Raw genomic sequence first — 15,588 nt, 5'->3', positions numbered from 1 at the left:
TAAAAAGGTCTTTAGAAGTGAAAGGTCCTGGCAGACTGCGACCTAGCGGTCACTTTCCAGGACATCACTTCCTGCCGGGTGCTTTCAGAGCTCCATCTCCGTCAGCCCGGGGAAGTCTCCTGAATGTTCTCCCTGTGAAAGAGGACCACTGACACTAGCATGATGACAGCCTGCCACCCAGAAAGCTGAGGTTTCTTAATGGCAAGTTGGTGAAAATATAGCACTTGATGTTTTTGTACCAGGATTCAGTCTGTAGGAGGCCTGAAAGCCTGAATGGAGCGTTCAGGTCAGAAACATTTTCCCAGCTGATGTGTCTGTGTCCTTTTGAACACAACTTTAGAGTTTTTATTACATCCAGCTGACATTTCTGTTTCTATCTGTCAGATCTACAATGAGATGATCCGTGACCTGCTGAACCCATCCTCTGGATTCTTAGACCTAAGAGAAGACTCTAAGGGGGTGATCCAGGTGGCCGGCATCACAGAGGTGTCGACCATCAACGCTCAGGAGGTGAGAAAAGCTCGTTTAGATGGTTGACCAATTAACCCTCATCTTGTCCTGCGGGTCAAATTGACGCAATTTAAAGTTTGAAAATGTGGAAAAAATATATATTTTCACAGTGAAACTTCTGATGTCCACATTTTCAACACTTTTGGGAAATCTTTGAACATTTTTTGGTGGAAAAAAAGAAATGTTAAAAATGTTTCTTAAGAACATTCACATAAAAATTAACCAAAATCCAGTGAATTTCACTGGATTTTGGTTGACTTTTATGTGAATGTTCTTAAAGAAAATATTAGAAGTTTTACTGATATGTATGGAATCATTTTAGATATTTTTAGGATTTTTTTGTGAACATTTTTACTCATTTTTTGAAAATATTTACAAGAATTTTCTTACCAAATTTGGGGGATTTTTTTATTTAAAATAATACTTTTCAGGGAAACTTTTAAGGAATTATTGGAATTTTCTTCCTGAAGGTTTTGCAAATTTTCAGAAATTTGGGGAATGTTTTTGCTGAATTTTTGTATTTTTTTCAGACAAGGAAACAATAATTTTTGGTGCCCGTAAAGGAAGACAACAGGAGGGTTAAATGAGAAAAACTGAATGTTTAACCCCAACAATGAGGGGATCTGATGTCTCTGTTATCCTGTGGAGGGAATTTTGTGGGCAGAATTTGGCTCCTTTTGTCCATTTATCTGTATACCTGTCTATTTATCATCTTTTTCTCCATGTATCTAGAGCAGAGGGTCACTGCGAATCAATACAGCGTTGTTAAGAATGATCACTTCTATCCTATGATCAAACATTTCTATCAGGGAGGTCCCTCTCAGGATGCAGATTCCCTCATCCATAGGCCACTGAATGGTTTATGAGTGTGAAAATTATGTAAACCGTACACTATGACCTTCACAGTCACCATATATGATAGACTTTAGACCAACAGGCTCAATATCACTTACAGTAAATGAGGGAATATAATTTGGAATGGTGTTTTCTCCCTCCAGTAGAGTTCCAGAGGTTTGGAGAATCAAAGCCAGGCAGCCCTGAAGCTGTCCTGGCATTATGCCGGGGCCCAACACCTTACTGAGACACTTCATGTTGCTTTTTCCTTTAATTTATCACCCGTCTGCCTTTGCACGACTGATTTATTTAAATAAAAACACAAACTACAAACACCTCTGCCTGTGTGTTTCCAGATCATGGAACTGCTGATGAAGGGCAACAAGCAGCGCACCCAGGAGCCGACGGCAGCCAATCAGACGTCGTCTCGCTCCCACGCCGTGCTGCAGGTGGCCGTCAAACAGCAGAGCCGCTGTCGAGACGTTCTGCAGGAGGTCCGCTTCGCTCGCCTCTTCATGATCGACCTCGCCGGCTCCGAACGAGCAGCACAGGTGTGTGCATGCATTCCATCAGAAGGAGTCTGATTGGTGGTTACACAGGTAGTCTGCATATATGATCCGTGGGGGTGCATTTACTCTGGTCAGGTGCTTCTCTGACAAACTCAAGTTCTAAGACTCGGCTAACGTGCCCATTACATGCCGTCTCCTTCCAGGCCTGTATGAGGACATTCATCATGTATATGTAGCTCTAGACTATTAGAGCTTCACAGGTCGGCCTGCACTCAGATAACTGTAACCGTCCTGCTGTCTTCATTTACGGGCACCAAAAAATATAGTTTCCTTGTCTATAAAAAATCCAAAAATTCAGCAACAAAATCCCCCAAATTTCTGAAAATTTGCAAAACCTTCAGGAAGAAAATTTCAATAATTCCTTAAAAGTTTCCCTTAAAAGTTTTATTTTAAAAAATCCCCCAAATTTGGCAAGAAAATTCTGTAAATATTTTCAAAAAATGAGTAAAAATGTTCACAAAAAAATCCTAAAAATATCTAAAATGATTCCATACATATCAGTAAAACTTCTAATATTTTCTTTAAGAACATTCACATAAAAATCAACCAAAATCCAGCAAAATTCGCTGGATTTTGGTTGATTTTTATGTGAATGTTCTTGATATTTTTAACATTTCTTTTTTCAACCAAAAAATGTTTAAAGATTTCCCAAAAATGTTGAAAATGTGGACATCAGAAGTTTCACTGTGAAAATATATTTTTCCCACATTTTCAAACTTTAAAACGGGTGGATTTGAGCTGCAGGACGACATGAGGGTTAACTGCAGTCTGCTCCCTCAGGACGCTGCTGTAGCACAGGACACCATATTTACTCCAGAGGAGACATTAATAAAAGCCTTTATAGATGTTTTTTTTAATTATGGGATCACATTACAGCATGACATAATCCTATGCAACTTCAGAGAAGTTAAAACTGTGACTGGCAGTGGTAGAAACTTTCTGTTTCATTCCACCTTTTATTGCCACATTTCATTGATTGGACGGCTAGTTAGAAATCAGCCACTTTAAAAAATGCAGATTTGAGAATGATGGATTGTCTTAGAGGTTACTACGAAATAATAAATTACAGAATATTATTAAAATTACCAGCTGCAACAGCATTGATCACTTTTCCTTTTGAAATTATACTTCAGTTCTGTACCAGAATAACTTGATGGTAGATAAATGTAGAAACTACCTGCTGAGCTTAGATGAATCTGATGGATGTAGAGATCAAAAGCAGAGCTAGCAGACAGTAAATAGTGGAAGCTAATGTTGCTCCTCATCTGCTGGACATCTAGGTTTGTCTCAGTAACTTAAAAGTTGATAAAATGCAATGTGATGGTAAATTTAAATTAAAAATGCCCATCTTTTTTATTGAAATGACAGCTTTGATGAAAGACTTGATGAATGAAAACAGACCTGCACATTAACAACATCAGGAACCAGCTGGATGTTCCTCCTTCTGAAGAGAGAACATTATCTACCTAAAATATCAGTTTATTCCTTTGAAAATATGAGTGTAATCCTCATATTGCCACTTTTCCTTTCTCTTTGTATAACCATTTGGAGGATAATTTCATTTAAAACACCCACATATAATGAATAGTTTCCTTTCTGTCATTAATATTTTAGTGATTTTACTTTTACTGATGAAAGACAAATTAGTAAATTCTTAAAATGAAAAGTGATAATGACTCATGCAGAGTAAGACAATGAAACGTAAACCTTAGAGAGAATAAATGGGATTAAAATAAATCCTTTGTGTTTCCAAAGGATTCATTTTCCTGCAGTTTAGCTGTTGAGCTCCTCTGTGGGGTTTTGTCTCTGGTCTAGAGGCTCCAAGCAGAAACAACAGAAGTCCGACTGTGAGCTCATTTATTTCCTGGCTTTTATTATTGCTTTGACCTTAATGCTCTGAGCACTCAAGTGATGCTGAAAAACATTTGCTGGGTTTGTTGTTCAGCTTTTTTAGGTTGATTGTGCTTCTGTCCCCACTGTGTTGCTCATGTCACCGCCTCATTCTTCCATAGATTAACACGCAAACGGTCGTTGATCGGCAGCACTTCTTCACCATGGAGACTGTTTGAACGGTTCAGTCGTACTATTGATGAGTTTTACATGCGACCTCCATTAGGAAGCAGAACAGAAAGCAGTCAGTCACTGGAGGGATATAAAGTGCATTTTCTTTACCTCTGAAGAGTCTTAGTGAAAGGAAAAGTTGATTTAGTTCATATTCCCCAAAGATGTGAGGTAGTGCCATCTACTGGTCATTGTAGGAACACGTCAACAACTCTGAAAGAAGCAGCAAGACCCCCAAAAATGTGTTTTCAATACCTAAACGTATTCTTCTGTAACAGTATTATCGTTATTTAGAACTAATTAACTAATTAACAGTCAGAGTTTATGTCTGTTTTTGGTCTTATTTATTTATAGCTTTAAACTCTTGTAATCTGGATCAGGAGTGAGTGGATGTGATCTAATCAGATTAGAAACAGTAAACAAACAAACAACCCAGCCGTAAACAAACAACCCAGCAGTAAACAAATGAACCAACAGTAAACAAACGACCCAGCAGTAAACAAACGACCCAACAGTAAACAAACGACCCAGCAGTAAACAAACGACCCAACAGTAAACAAACAACCCAGCAGTAAACAAACGAACCAACAGTAAACAAACGAACCAACAGTAAATAAACGACCCAGCAGTAAACAAAAACCCAGCAGTAAACAAACGACCCAACAGTAAACAAATGACCCAGCAGTAAACAAACAACCCAACAGTAAACAAGCGACCCAACAGTAAACAAGCGACCCAGCAGTAAACAAATGAACCAACAGTAAACAAATGACCCAGCAGTAAACAAACAACCCAGCAGTAAACAAGCGACCCAACAGTAAACAAACGACCCAGCAGTAAACAAATGAACCAACAGTAAACAAACGAACCAACAGTAAACAAACAACCCAGCAAGTGGAGTCTAATTTACGGATTCTTGAATCTTGATTTGTGGACAATGAAAAAGTCTCTCGGCATAGTAACTGAAATTATTCTAAATCAGCCTTTTGTTTTTTTTCTTTGTCCATATAGCTGCATTGTCTCTGGTAAAAGTCTACTCTGATCTCTTTGCTGCATGTTATTCTGTATTTCTCTTCTTCTATCTTCCTGCCAGGTTAAAGGGTATAAAGCTTTGAAAAGTATTTTATTTTCAGAGTTTTTCCTCAGCTTGTTCTCTGTGTATCAGACTCAGAATCGAGGTCAGCGGCTGAAGGAAGGAGCTCACATCAACCGTTCCCTCCTGGCTTTGGGAAACTGCATCAACGCTCTGAGTGATAAGAACGGAAACAAATACGTCAACTATCGGGACAGCAAGCTGACCCGCCTCCTGAAGGTACAGCAGCTTAAACAAAGTTAAAGTTTATAGTGGGCCAGCTGTGGTTGTTAATGTTTTTGCTGTTATATTCATCACTCTCTGTCTCATTTTAACCAATAGGACTCCCTGGGTGGGAACAGCCGAACGGTCATGATCGCACATATCAGCCCCGCCTCCGTGGCGTTTGAGGAGTCCCGGAACACGCTAACTTACGCTGACCGTGCCAAAAGCATCCGAACACGGGTGAGCTCCAAACACATGATTAATGTTTTAGATTCTCATGTTTTACCGATTTAACAGAAGGTTTTAACAACAAAATGCTCGATTATATTTCTTTAAAATATACTGTAAATATTCCACTATACTCTAAAATATTAATCTACATTTATATCCACCAGATCTCAATCTGAGATCCAAACAATGTCAATTTATTGATTTCTCAGTATTGCAAGCAAAGTTATTAATAGTTTTTAACTGGGAGAAAACTTCTGCAGCTACAGTTAGAGCCTGGATAAAGAATATGGCACAATGTAAGTCCATGGAGAGAGTAACACATATTTTAAAAGACAAACTGCAAATCTACGTGGATATTTGGAAACCATTTGATGATTTCATACAGAGTGATGAGCTTCTTATTACTGATTGTAAAACTTTTACTAACAATAAAACAGTCAGGTACCAAAAGCAACAGGTTTAGCTGGTTGCTGCTGGAAAATGCAACCTTCAGTGTGAAGCTTCCAGATCCATGAGCATCTCTAAGTATTCTTTCTCTTCACCAGGTGAAGAAGAACCTGATAAACGTGTCGTACCACATCGCTCAGTACACCAGCATCATCTCAGACCTGCGCTGTGAGATCCAGCGGCTCAAGAAGAAGATCACAGATCAAGCAAGCCGTCAGCTCAGCTCAGACCGGGCTGACATCCGCAACGTCCAAGGTAAAGTTCTCCTCCAGTACATGAGGAATATCTGCTAAATGAAGCTACCTGATAGTAACGGTTTGTTTTCTGTCTGCTCCAAATCTTTCCCCTGGTCTAGCCGAGGTCCAGGCTCATTCCAGCCGGGCAGAGATGGATCAGCTGAGGGAGCAGCTTCTGGATGCTTTCCGCCAGCAGATGGAGATCAGGAAGAGCCTGATGGAGCTGGAAAACAGCAACATGGAGATCCAGATGGACACCTCCAAACACCTTCTAACCATTGCAGAGTCAGTGTTCAGGAGTTCTGTAATATTTCCTTGTTATAAAAACTGACTAACAGCATCATCATCTAGAAAGTTCTCTGAGATTAATGGATAGAGATTTGTATGAATCTTTATAGCAGGTCAACAGGTGAACCACAGGTCTAGTTTATATGTGTACAAGGTGTTTTACATAGCAGGTAACCATAGCGACCGTGCGTCTACTTGGTGCTGCTCCTCTCGTTAAGTCTCCCTAATGAAACTTAATTATGGATTTGATTGTTTACAGACAATATTTTATAAGCAAGATGATTATTTGAATATTTAGTGAACTGAATATTAGAAACCAGCTTTAAATAATAAACCAGATGACATGTAATTGCAGTGGTTTTGTTTTTTATCCTCCAGCTGGGAGCAGGAACGGAGTCGACGCAGGAGGAAGTGGCGCGCAGAAAGAAGGAAGGAAAGCATCAATAAGGATGAAAGCGAGAAGGACTCTGATTCCCCGGAGTCTCCTCCAGAAAGCACCGAAACCCAGGAGGTGGCGATGGCTCGAGAAAACCTGGTGACGCTCATGGCCGAGCAGAAGAAGATCCAGAAGCAGAAGGTAAGAAAATAAAGCTCTGCAGCGTCTTGCTTTGGCTGTGATCATGGACTGTACCAGGCACAAGTTGGAATCAAAGATCTCACTAGTTCTTTATCTCTTCTGTCAAGGCGTTGCTGGAGCGCAGGTTTATGGAGCTCCGTGATCGAGCTCGACGCCTGGAGGAGCTGCTGCCTCGTAGGGTCAGCTCAGAGGAGCAGCGGGAGGTCCTGGGCCTCCTCTGTAAGGTCCACGAGCTGGAGATTGAGAACGCCGAGATGCAGTCGCACGCGCTGCTCAAAGACAACGTCATCCGGCAGAAGAACTTCGTGGTGCAGCGCTTTGAGCAGCACAGACACCTGTGTGACGAGATCATCCAGCAGCAGAGACAGTTCATTGATGGTGAGGCTGTCAGTGTTTCACTCCAAAGTTTGCTGAAAACTGTATGAAATTCCTGGAATGTTCATGTCTGTGGGCTGTAGAAAGGGTTAGAAAGATCATTAATCTTTTCATTTTATAAGCCAAAGCCTGAGGTTGTAATAAGCTGATTATTTGGGGACTCCTGGTCAAAGAAAACAGGATGTTTCGTGATGCCACCTTCCCTCTAAGATACTGTGATGTAAACAGTGTGAAGGTCAGAGATGAAGAAGCTCATCAGTAGCTGCAGCTTGTCTGCTTTTTGTTTGGGTGTAGTTAATGTCTGCTGTAATGAACTGAATGAGTTTGTGTGTTCCAGACCACAGCCTGCTCGTCCCTCCACACCTCCAGGAGCTCTACGACATGTACCTGAGGGAGCTGGATGAGAGGAAGCTGGACAGAGCCATGGCGCTGGACAAAGTGACCACCAGACACACCATCAAGGTGATGGCAGCAGGACAGATCAGTTCATTAAATCTAAATCAGAAGGCTGAGATGAATACTGACGCTGCTCTGCTTCCGTTTCCAGGAGGGATCTTTACCTAGGATCACCCTGCCTGGTCCGGGCCGGGACAACATGCAGGACGTAGATTCAGACCAGGAGAACGTACGAAACACGTGTCCTGATAACAGGAGAGGTCACGCTAAGATCCGTAGACACACCTTACCTCCGATTCTGCCTGAGCCTGAACTGTAAATCTGCTGTTACAGTAATATCACTGTGGGTCCAACTCTGTCTACATGCTTAGATTCTCAGTTTTGTTCCTTTTCTTTCCTCCTTCAGGGACAATAACAGAGTTTTCAAAAGCAGCCCGCATGCCAGGCAGATGAAAAACTCGTCAGTGATGACTCCACCTCCCATCCACATTAACGGGAAGGGCAACAGAGAGGTGAGGTTATTCTGATAGGAGGTAATTACCTGCTTCATCTCAGACCCCTCATGCTGTGAACTAATAGAGTCCAGTTTTTCACTCCAACCAGCCTGGCTCCGTGCTGGAATTAAACTCACACATTACTCCCACATCCTGCAGTTCTCCTCAGGTTCCTGTGGAGAAACTCACAGAATTATAGATTGTTGTTTGAGGTTTGAAACTTCATCACCTCCTTGGATCTCTCTGTGAAAATGCAGTAGATGTGACTCATAGACAAGAAGAAGCTGAACTGATGAAGCTGGTCTGTCCGTCTGTTCCGATGTGTCCGTCTGTTTTGATGTGTCCGTCTGTTCCGATGTGTCCGTCTGTTCCGATGTGTCCGTCTGTTCCGATGTGTCCGTCTGTTCTGATGTGTCTGTCTGTTCTAATGTGTCCGTCTAATGTGTCCGTCTGTTCCGATGTGTCCGTCTGTTCTGATGTGTCCGTCTCTTCCGATGTGTCCGTCTCTTCCGATGTGTCCGTCTCTTCTGATGTGTCTGTCTGTTCTAATGTGTCCGTCTGTTCTGATGTGTCCGTCTGTTCCGATGTGTCCGTCTCTTCCGATGTGTCTGTCTGTTCTAATGTGTCCGTCTGTTCTAATGTGTCTGTCTAATGTGTCCGTCTGTTCTGATGTGTCCGTCTGTTCTGATGTGTCTGTCTGTTCTAATGTGTCCGTCTAATGTGTCCGTCTGTTCTGATGTGTCCGTCTGTTCCGATGTGTCCGTCTCTTCTGATGTGTCTGTCTGTTCTAATGTGTCCGTCTGTTCTAATGTGTCCGTCTGTTCTAATGTGTCCGTCTGTTCTAATGTGTCTGTCTAATGTGTCCGTCTGTTCTGATGTGTCCGTCTGTTCTGATGTGTCTGTCTGTTCTAATGTGTCCGTCTAATGTGTCCGTCTGTTCTGATGTGTCCGTCTGTTCCGATGTGTCCGTCTCTTCTGATGTGTCCGTCTGTTCTAATGTTGTCTCCAGCTGCAGCCTCTGGTTCCTGAGAGTTCCCTGAGCTTCAGTCATCTCAGCCACAGCGTCAGCAGCCACCTGGACTCCTCACCTGAGAGCAGCGAGGCCGGCGCTGACATCCCTCTGTCACGAAATGGTCAGATTTTTGAATGAGCAAATTCAACTACAAGATCGGTGGTTGGTGTCCCGGCCTGATTGCTGATTCATGGTGGAGTTGTGTAGCTCTTTACAGATTCAATGCAAACTGATTAACATGGAGCTTTGGAGTGTAAAAAAGAAAACAAAAGGATTAAAACATTAAAATTAAAAGGACAGAGAGAAGATAGAAATTAAACATTAAAGTACAAAATTAATAGTACAGAGAGGACCAACATTTATAGAGTACAGAAAAGTGGCTCCAAAAGAGCCGTCTTTAGCTTAGTTTAAAACAACTTCAGTTAGAGACGGTTAGAGCTGTAGGAGGCATAATTTACCAAAAGCTGCTTCACCATGTTAGATCTGAACTAGTTTGAACCAGCAGAGCCCTTCCTGCAGTCTGAGCACCAGGCTTTACGCAGTAAAAGATGTTCCTGATGAATGTTGGGCTATAATTATCATATAACAGAGTTTTCTTTATATTTATTTAAATTACAAACTGATTATCAGTTCTGAATGTTATTGCCTTTTCAACACTGCTGAGAGTTTATCTGTTCCCATTAAATACCTGCACATTCCCAGATCTCTGACCAGTACTTGTGTGCAGATGGAAGTGGGTAAGATCTGGAATCAGTTCAATTCAATTCAATTCAAATTCACTGTCCACGTCAACATGAATGTTAAAGTCACCCACAATAATGACTTTATCTGAGCTGAGCACTAAATCAGATAAAAAGTCTGAGAATTGAGATAAAAATTCAGAGTAAGGAGCAGGAGGACGATATACAACAACAAATAAAACTGGTTTCTGAGCTTTTAAATCTGGATGAGAGAGACTGAGAGGAAGATTTTCAAATGAACTGTAACTAGGTTTAGGTCTCTGGTTCATTTTTAAGCTAGAGAGGTAAATTGCTGCCACTCCTCCTCCTCGGCCTGTGATTGGAGGAACATGACAGTTAGTATGACTAGTAGGAGTTGATTCATTTAGACTAACATATTCTTCCTGCTGCAACCAGGTTTCAGTCAAACAGAACAAATCAATCTGGTGATCAGTTATCAAATCGTTTACTAACAGAGATTTAGACGAGAGAGATCTAATATTTAACAGACCACATTTAATTGTCCTGTTTGTTCGCTCAGTTGAAATAGTGGTATTCATTTTTATTAGATTTTTATGGTTACGATGTCTTTTATTTATATTTGAATTGTTTAATTTATTGAATTTTGGTGGTCGGGGGACAGACACAGTCTCAATAAAGCTAACTGAATTCCTGGAGGGTGACAGCTGAGAGGAGCTGAGAGACAAATTAAAATCTTTGTCTCCGTCCGTCTCCTCAGAACGTCAGCAGATCCTAAAAGGAGTTCAGAACATCGTAGTGAAAGCAGCCCGCCGCCGCTCCAAAGCCCTGGAGGTGGACGTCTTACGGTTACCGCTGGCTCCGTCTCCTCTGGACCCCAAGAAGCAGAAAAGCAGCCTGTCTCTGAGCGAGGCGCCTCCTAGAGGTCTGTCGAAGCGGCGCGGCCGGCAGCCCAGCCCCGAGCTGAGACACGCCACCTCAGACGACAACCTGTCCAGCAGCACCGGGGACGGACCCGGTCTGCACGTGACCTGGACACGCCCACGAAACCGCCAGGTGGCCAAGAACCAAACGCCTCGAGAGGTGGACTTCGAAGGACGCCGCAAGAAGAGACGCTCACGCTCCTTCGAGGTCACTGGTCAAGCAGTGAGTATTCATCATCTGTTTTGGGTTCTAAGTTATTATTTCAAGACAGAAAAACCGAGAAAAGACGTTTTAGTAGAATGAATTTGAATGTTGCTGCTCTACATCTATTATCCTGCAGGTGCCACATAAAGTCTGTGTTATCAGTAGCCCGGTCCTATAAGAGGAGTAATGTGGCTGGTTTGGGTGTTAACAGAATAGTTCCCTTAAGGTTTTTGCTCATAAACTACTATCAGTTTTTTCTACTGATTCCTACCTGAGACCTGCAGGTTGCTGTGGAGGACTCTGGACTGTTTGTTTTTGTTTCCTTCCCTCTGTGTTTAACCCCCTCGATTTTTATGTGAATGTTCTTAAAGAAAATGTTAGAAGTTTTACTGATATTTATGGAATCACCAAATTTTGGGGATTTTTTTTATGATAAAACTTTTAAGGGAAACTTTTAAGGAATTATTGGAATTTTCTTCCTGAAGGTTTTGCAAATTTTCAGAAATTTGGGGAATTGTTTTGCAGATTTTTTTTCAGACAAGGAAACAATATTTTTTGGTGCCCGTAAATGAGGACAACAGGAGGGTTAACTGTCTGTGCTGTCGGTGATTCTGGGTGTCTGCTGTGGGTAAACTCACTCTGACCATCACACAATAATTCCTTCTTCTTCTCACCTGCAGCTGCCTCAAACCAAGACAACCACAGCTCAGAGATTCCGTCCTCTAGACAGCACATCCGACCCTCATCTCCACATCAACGGCCAGCCCCAGGGCCTCCAGGGCCCCCTGGGCCTCCAGGGCCCCACGCTGAGGCCCCAGTACCGAGGGGTCCCTCCTCTGGCCAAAGTCAGGCCCCCTCCCAGCAGCCAGCAGACAGGTGAACCCCCTGATCCAGGATTCATCCTAACATGGTTCATGACTGGAGGCTTCAATAACAGAGTGCTCCAGGAGGACACCTAGTGGTCAACACATGAAGTGCAGTCGAGGCGTGTTTATTGGTTTATGGATTGTTTTGGATTTGATTCGTCGTGCACATTCCTGATCAGCTGGATGATTGTATGGTTTCTAGTGGATACATTAACCCTCCTGTTGTCCTGTGCGTCAAATTGATCCGTTTTAAAGTTTGAAAATGTGGAAAAAAATATAATTTCACAGTGAAACTTCTGATGTCCACATTTTCAACATTTTTGGGAAATCTTTGAACATTTTATGGTGGAAAAAAGAAATGTAACCAAAAAAAGTTTCTTCAGAGCATTCACAAAAAAATCAACCAAAATCCAGCGAATTTCACTGGATTTTGGTTGATTTTTTTGTGAAAATTCTTAAAGAAAACATTAGAAATTTTACTGATATATATATGGAATCACTTTACATATTTTTAGGATTTTTTGGAAGATTTTTACTCATTTTTTGGAAATATTTACTAGAATTTTCCTGCCAAATATGGGGGATTTTTTTTTTTAAATTAAACTTTTAAGGGAAACTTTTAAGAAATTATTGGAATTTTCTTCCTGAAGGTTTTGCAAATTTTCAGAAATTTGGGGAATTTTTTTTTGCTGAATTCTTGGGTTTTTTTCAGACAAACAATATTTTTTGGTGTCCATAAATGAAGACAACAGGAGGGTTAATAATAATAATAATAATAATATTACTAGTAATAATAATGACCGTACCTATTGAAGACTGTGTTTGTTATTGGGTCTCTCTGTCTGTAACATTATGTACTCTTCACTTATATTTAGTTATGAAACATGTAAATGCTGCTGCTACATTCATGATGCTCTATAATACACGCTGATGTCATTTCACACTGGAGCAAATACAGATTATATGATGGATAAAGTATGTTTTAGGGTTCAGGTGATTCGTTGACATTCGAAGCACTTTCCTGTTTCAAACCTCACGAGTCACATGACCAAACCATGCCTCGGCTTAGTGCTTCATGCAGCAGCTTCATGGATGTGTACAGGACCACCACTAACTTCACTGCTTCCTTTTCTGTGATATTTTCACTCAGCTTCGTTCCTCCGTCTCTCTCCACAGGCTCTAATCCAGAGTCCTCCACAGCCAACCTGAACAACCTGAAGCGAGGGCCCCCGCTCCGGCAGCCTCAGCCCCTCCTCTACATCACCACCACCGGCACCGGGGCCCCGCGGACACGCCGACACTGAGCCGACACCGAGCCGACACCGCATCTACTCCCAGCACCAGCTCTAACACCAAACCAGCTGAGCCTGGAGGGGAAACCTCCTCTGATCATCCACCCTCAGCCCTGTACAAATGAACTTTTATCTCTCAGTGACTGATGGTAGATCATCAGACAGGACGGAGGAGACCAACCAGACAGGAGCTGGAAGCCTCCACAGGTCTCCTTGTTGTGGACCCTGAGTGATGGTGCTGACAGGTTCTAACTCCTCCAGACTGATGGACGTACCGTACATGTTCTGTTCTGTAGCTTGCTGTCGTGCTCAGTTCCTTCTGTTGTCATCATTCAGGACGATGTGAAGCTCACTCAGACTGCAGGATGTAGTTTGTTCATTATGTGTGAATCTGGTTTTGTAACTCTGTTCTTGTCCTGAAGGCCAGGTGAATGTCCCAGTGATGGTGTAAATAAAAAAGAGTCTTTATTTGGACTTTAACAGAAGGTGAGACAATATTAAACTAATGGAAATGTAAAATAAGTGTAAGGCCTCCTGTCAAAATGTTCCAGCATCAGTTTCTTTTAGTGAGGTTGTTTTAATGACATGCTGATATTTGAGGGAAAAAAACGTGGTCATCTTGATTTTTGTGCATTTCTGGCCCAGGTCTTTGCCTTTTCTTACTCCAGATTCACTTGTTAAATGTCAGGTGTGTGTAGATACACATGATAGACGACCGTGTTAAACAATGAATTATTTAACTGTTGCCTTTTCTTTTGTTATTGTCATTGTTTTCATAATTACTACTTTCTATGCTTTATTTTGTACCTTTTTTTTATTTGTACCCAAATAAATTTAAAGGAAAAATGTCAAATGTTACTTCAGCTTCTTTGTGTTGTGGGTTTGAAAGAGTGAAAGATGGTCTCTTTTTATTGCACAACGCTGCAACATAATTTTCTATCAGACACAGAAATATTATTCTCTTCAAATACTAAAAAACATCCGCATCACGAAAACACAAGAATGAGAGTTTCCTGAGACTTTCTCCTGATCTAATGTGTTTTATTCCCAGATGTTCACTAGATGGAGTCTCAGGAGGGAAGAAGATGCTCAAACTATCCAAAGTGCTCCATCTAATGGACACTTTCCCCTCTGACAACACTGTCCTGAAATTAATCTAAACAGTTGGCTTTAACCCTAGTGTCATCCTGCAGGTCAAAATTGACCCATTTTAAAGTTTGAAAATGTGGAAAAAAAATATATTTTCACAGTGAAACTTCTAATGTCCATTTTTGGGAAATCTTTGAAAATTTTTTGGTGGGGAAAAAAATGTTTCAAATGCTTCTTAAGAACATTCACATAAAAATCAACCAAAATCCAGCAAAATTCAATGGATTTTGGTTGATTTTTTTGTGGATGTTCTTTACGAAAATATTAGAAGTTTTACTGATATATATGGAATGACTTTAGATATTTTTAGGATTTTTTAGAAGATTTTTACTCATTTTTTGAAAATAATTTTAAAATTTTATTGCCAGATTTGAGGGATTTTAAAAAATCTTTGAAGGGAAATTTTTAAGGGATTATTGGAATTTTCTTCCTGAAGGTTTTGCAAATTTTCAGAAATTTGGGGAATTTTTTTGCTGAATTTTTGGATTTTTTTCAGATGAGTAAACAATATTTTTTGGTGCCTGTAAATGAGGACAACAGGAGGGTTAATTGAGATAACATTTATGAACTACTGCTGGGATCTGACTAATCTTATGGATAGTTTAGAGGTTTTATTTATTATTTTTGCATAGTGAATAATAAGACATTTCTTTATTCTTTGGGCTATATCTTATAATATGGGCACTATTGAGAATACAGAATTTTGGATTAAAATTACAGTGTATTTATTATTTATTCTCCTATGTCTGTGCCCATATAATCACAAACACACAGCAAAGCGTTTTATTTCAGCAATTTACACCACATGCTTGTTTGGCATTATTTTAAGTCAAAAATAAGTCTAGCATTTTCTGTAGTAAGCATAAATCACTCTTAAATTCTCCATATAAGTGTATTTATATTTTAGAATAATTTAAAGCAAGTTTTTCGTTGCGACAGCTCCTAAAAATAGACAAAAAAGACAAGAAAACAAATTAATAATACTAAACTTCATACATTTGTATTGAGGGAAGCTGAGTCGGAAGTACCGCCTCCTCTCATCTACTGACAGCGGTCTTGTCCAATCACAAACCACTTCTAGCCTGGTTGACGCGTCCGTCGACTAATCAGAGGTGGGATTACGGCTCC

The 15,588-nt window shown here is 40.9% G+C and overlaps 1 protein-coding gene across 1 annotated transcript in view; it reads left to right on the top strand.

The window, feature by feature from the left end:
• Positions 1 to 14,164, top strand: part of kif19 (kinesin family member 19) — a 42,696-nt gene extending 28,532 nt beyond the window's left edge. The window contains exons 7-21 of the mRNA XM_055004457.1: positions 385 to 510; positions 1,701 to 1,895; positions 5,140 to 5,286; positions 5,389 to 5,511; positions 6,048 to 6,204; positions 6,305 to 6,470; positions 6,852 to 7,050; positions 7,158 to 7,428; positions 7,763 to 7,887; positions 7,973 to 8,136; positions 8,228 to 8,333; positions 9,325 to 9,448; positions 10,786 to 11,171; positions 11,834 to 12,029; positions 13,196 to 14,164. Coding sequence (XP_054860432.1) covers positions 385 to 510; positions 1,701 to 1,895; positions 5,140 to 5,286; positions 5,389 to 5,511; positions 6,048 to 6,204; positions 6,305 to 6,470; positions 6,852 to 7,050; positions 7,158 to 7,428; positions 7,763 to 7,887; positions 7,973 to 8,136; positions 8,228 to 8,333; positions 9,325 to 9,448; positions 10,786 to 11,171; positions 11,834 to 12,029; positions 13,196 to 13,323 — 2,613 coding nt within the window. The 3' untranslated portion in view covers positions 13,324 to 14,164. The remainder of the gene's footprint in view (positions 1 to 384; positions 511 to 1,700; positions 1,896 to 5,139; positions 5,287 to 5,388; positions 5,512 to 6,047; positions 6,205 to 6,304; positions 6,471 to 6,851; positions 7,051 to 7,157; positions 7,429 to 7,762; positions 7,888 to 7,972; positions 8,137 to 8,227; positions 8,334 to 9,324; positions 9,449 to 10,785; positions 11,172 to 11,833; positions 12,030 to 13,195) is intronic.
• Positions 14,165 to 15,588: the final 1,424 nt, after the last annotated feature.

This window comes from Amphiprion ocellaris, chromosome 18 (genome assembly GCF_022539595.1).
Source record: "Amphiprion ocellaris isolate individual 3 ecotype Okinawa chromosome 18, ASM2253959v1, whole genome shotgun sequence".
Classification (NCBI taxonomy): domain Eukaryota; kingdom Metazoa; phylum Chordata; class Actinopteri; family Pomacentridae; genus Amphiprion; species Amphiprion ocellaris.
This window is presented reverse-complemented; position numbering and strand designations above follow the sequence as displayed.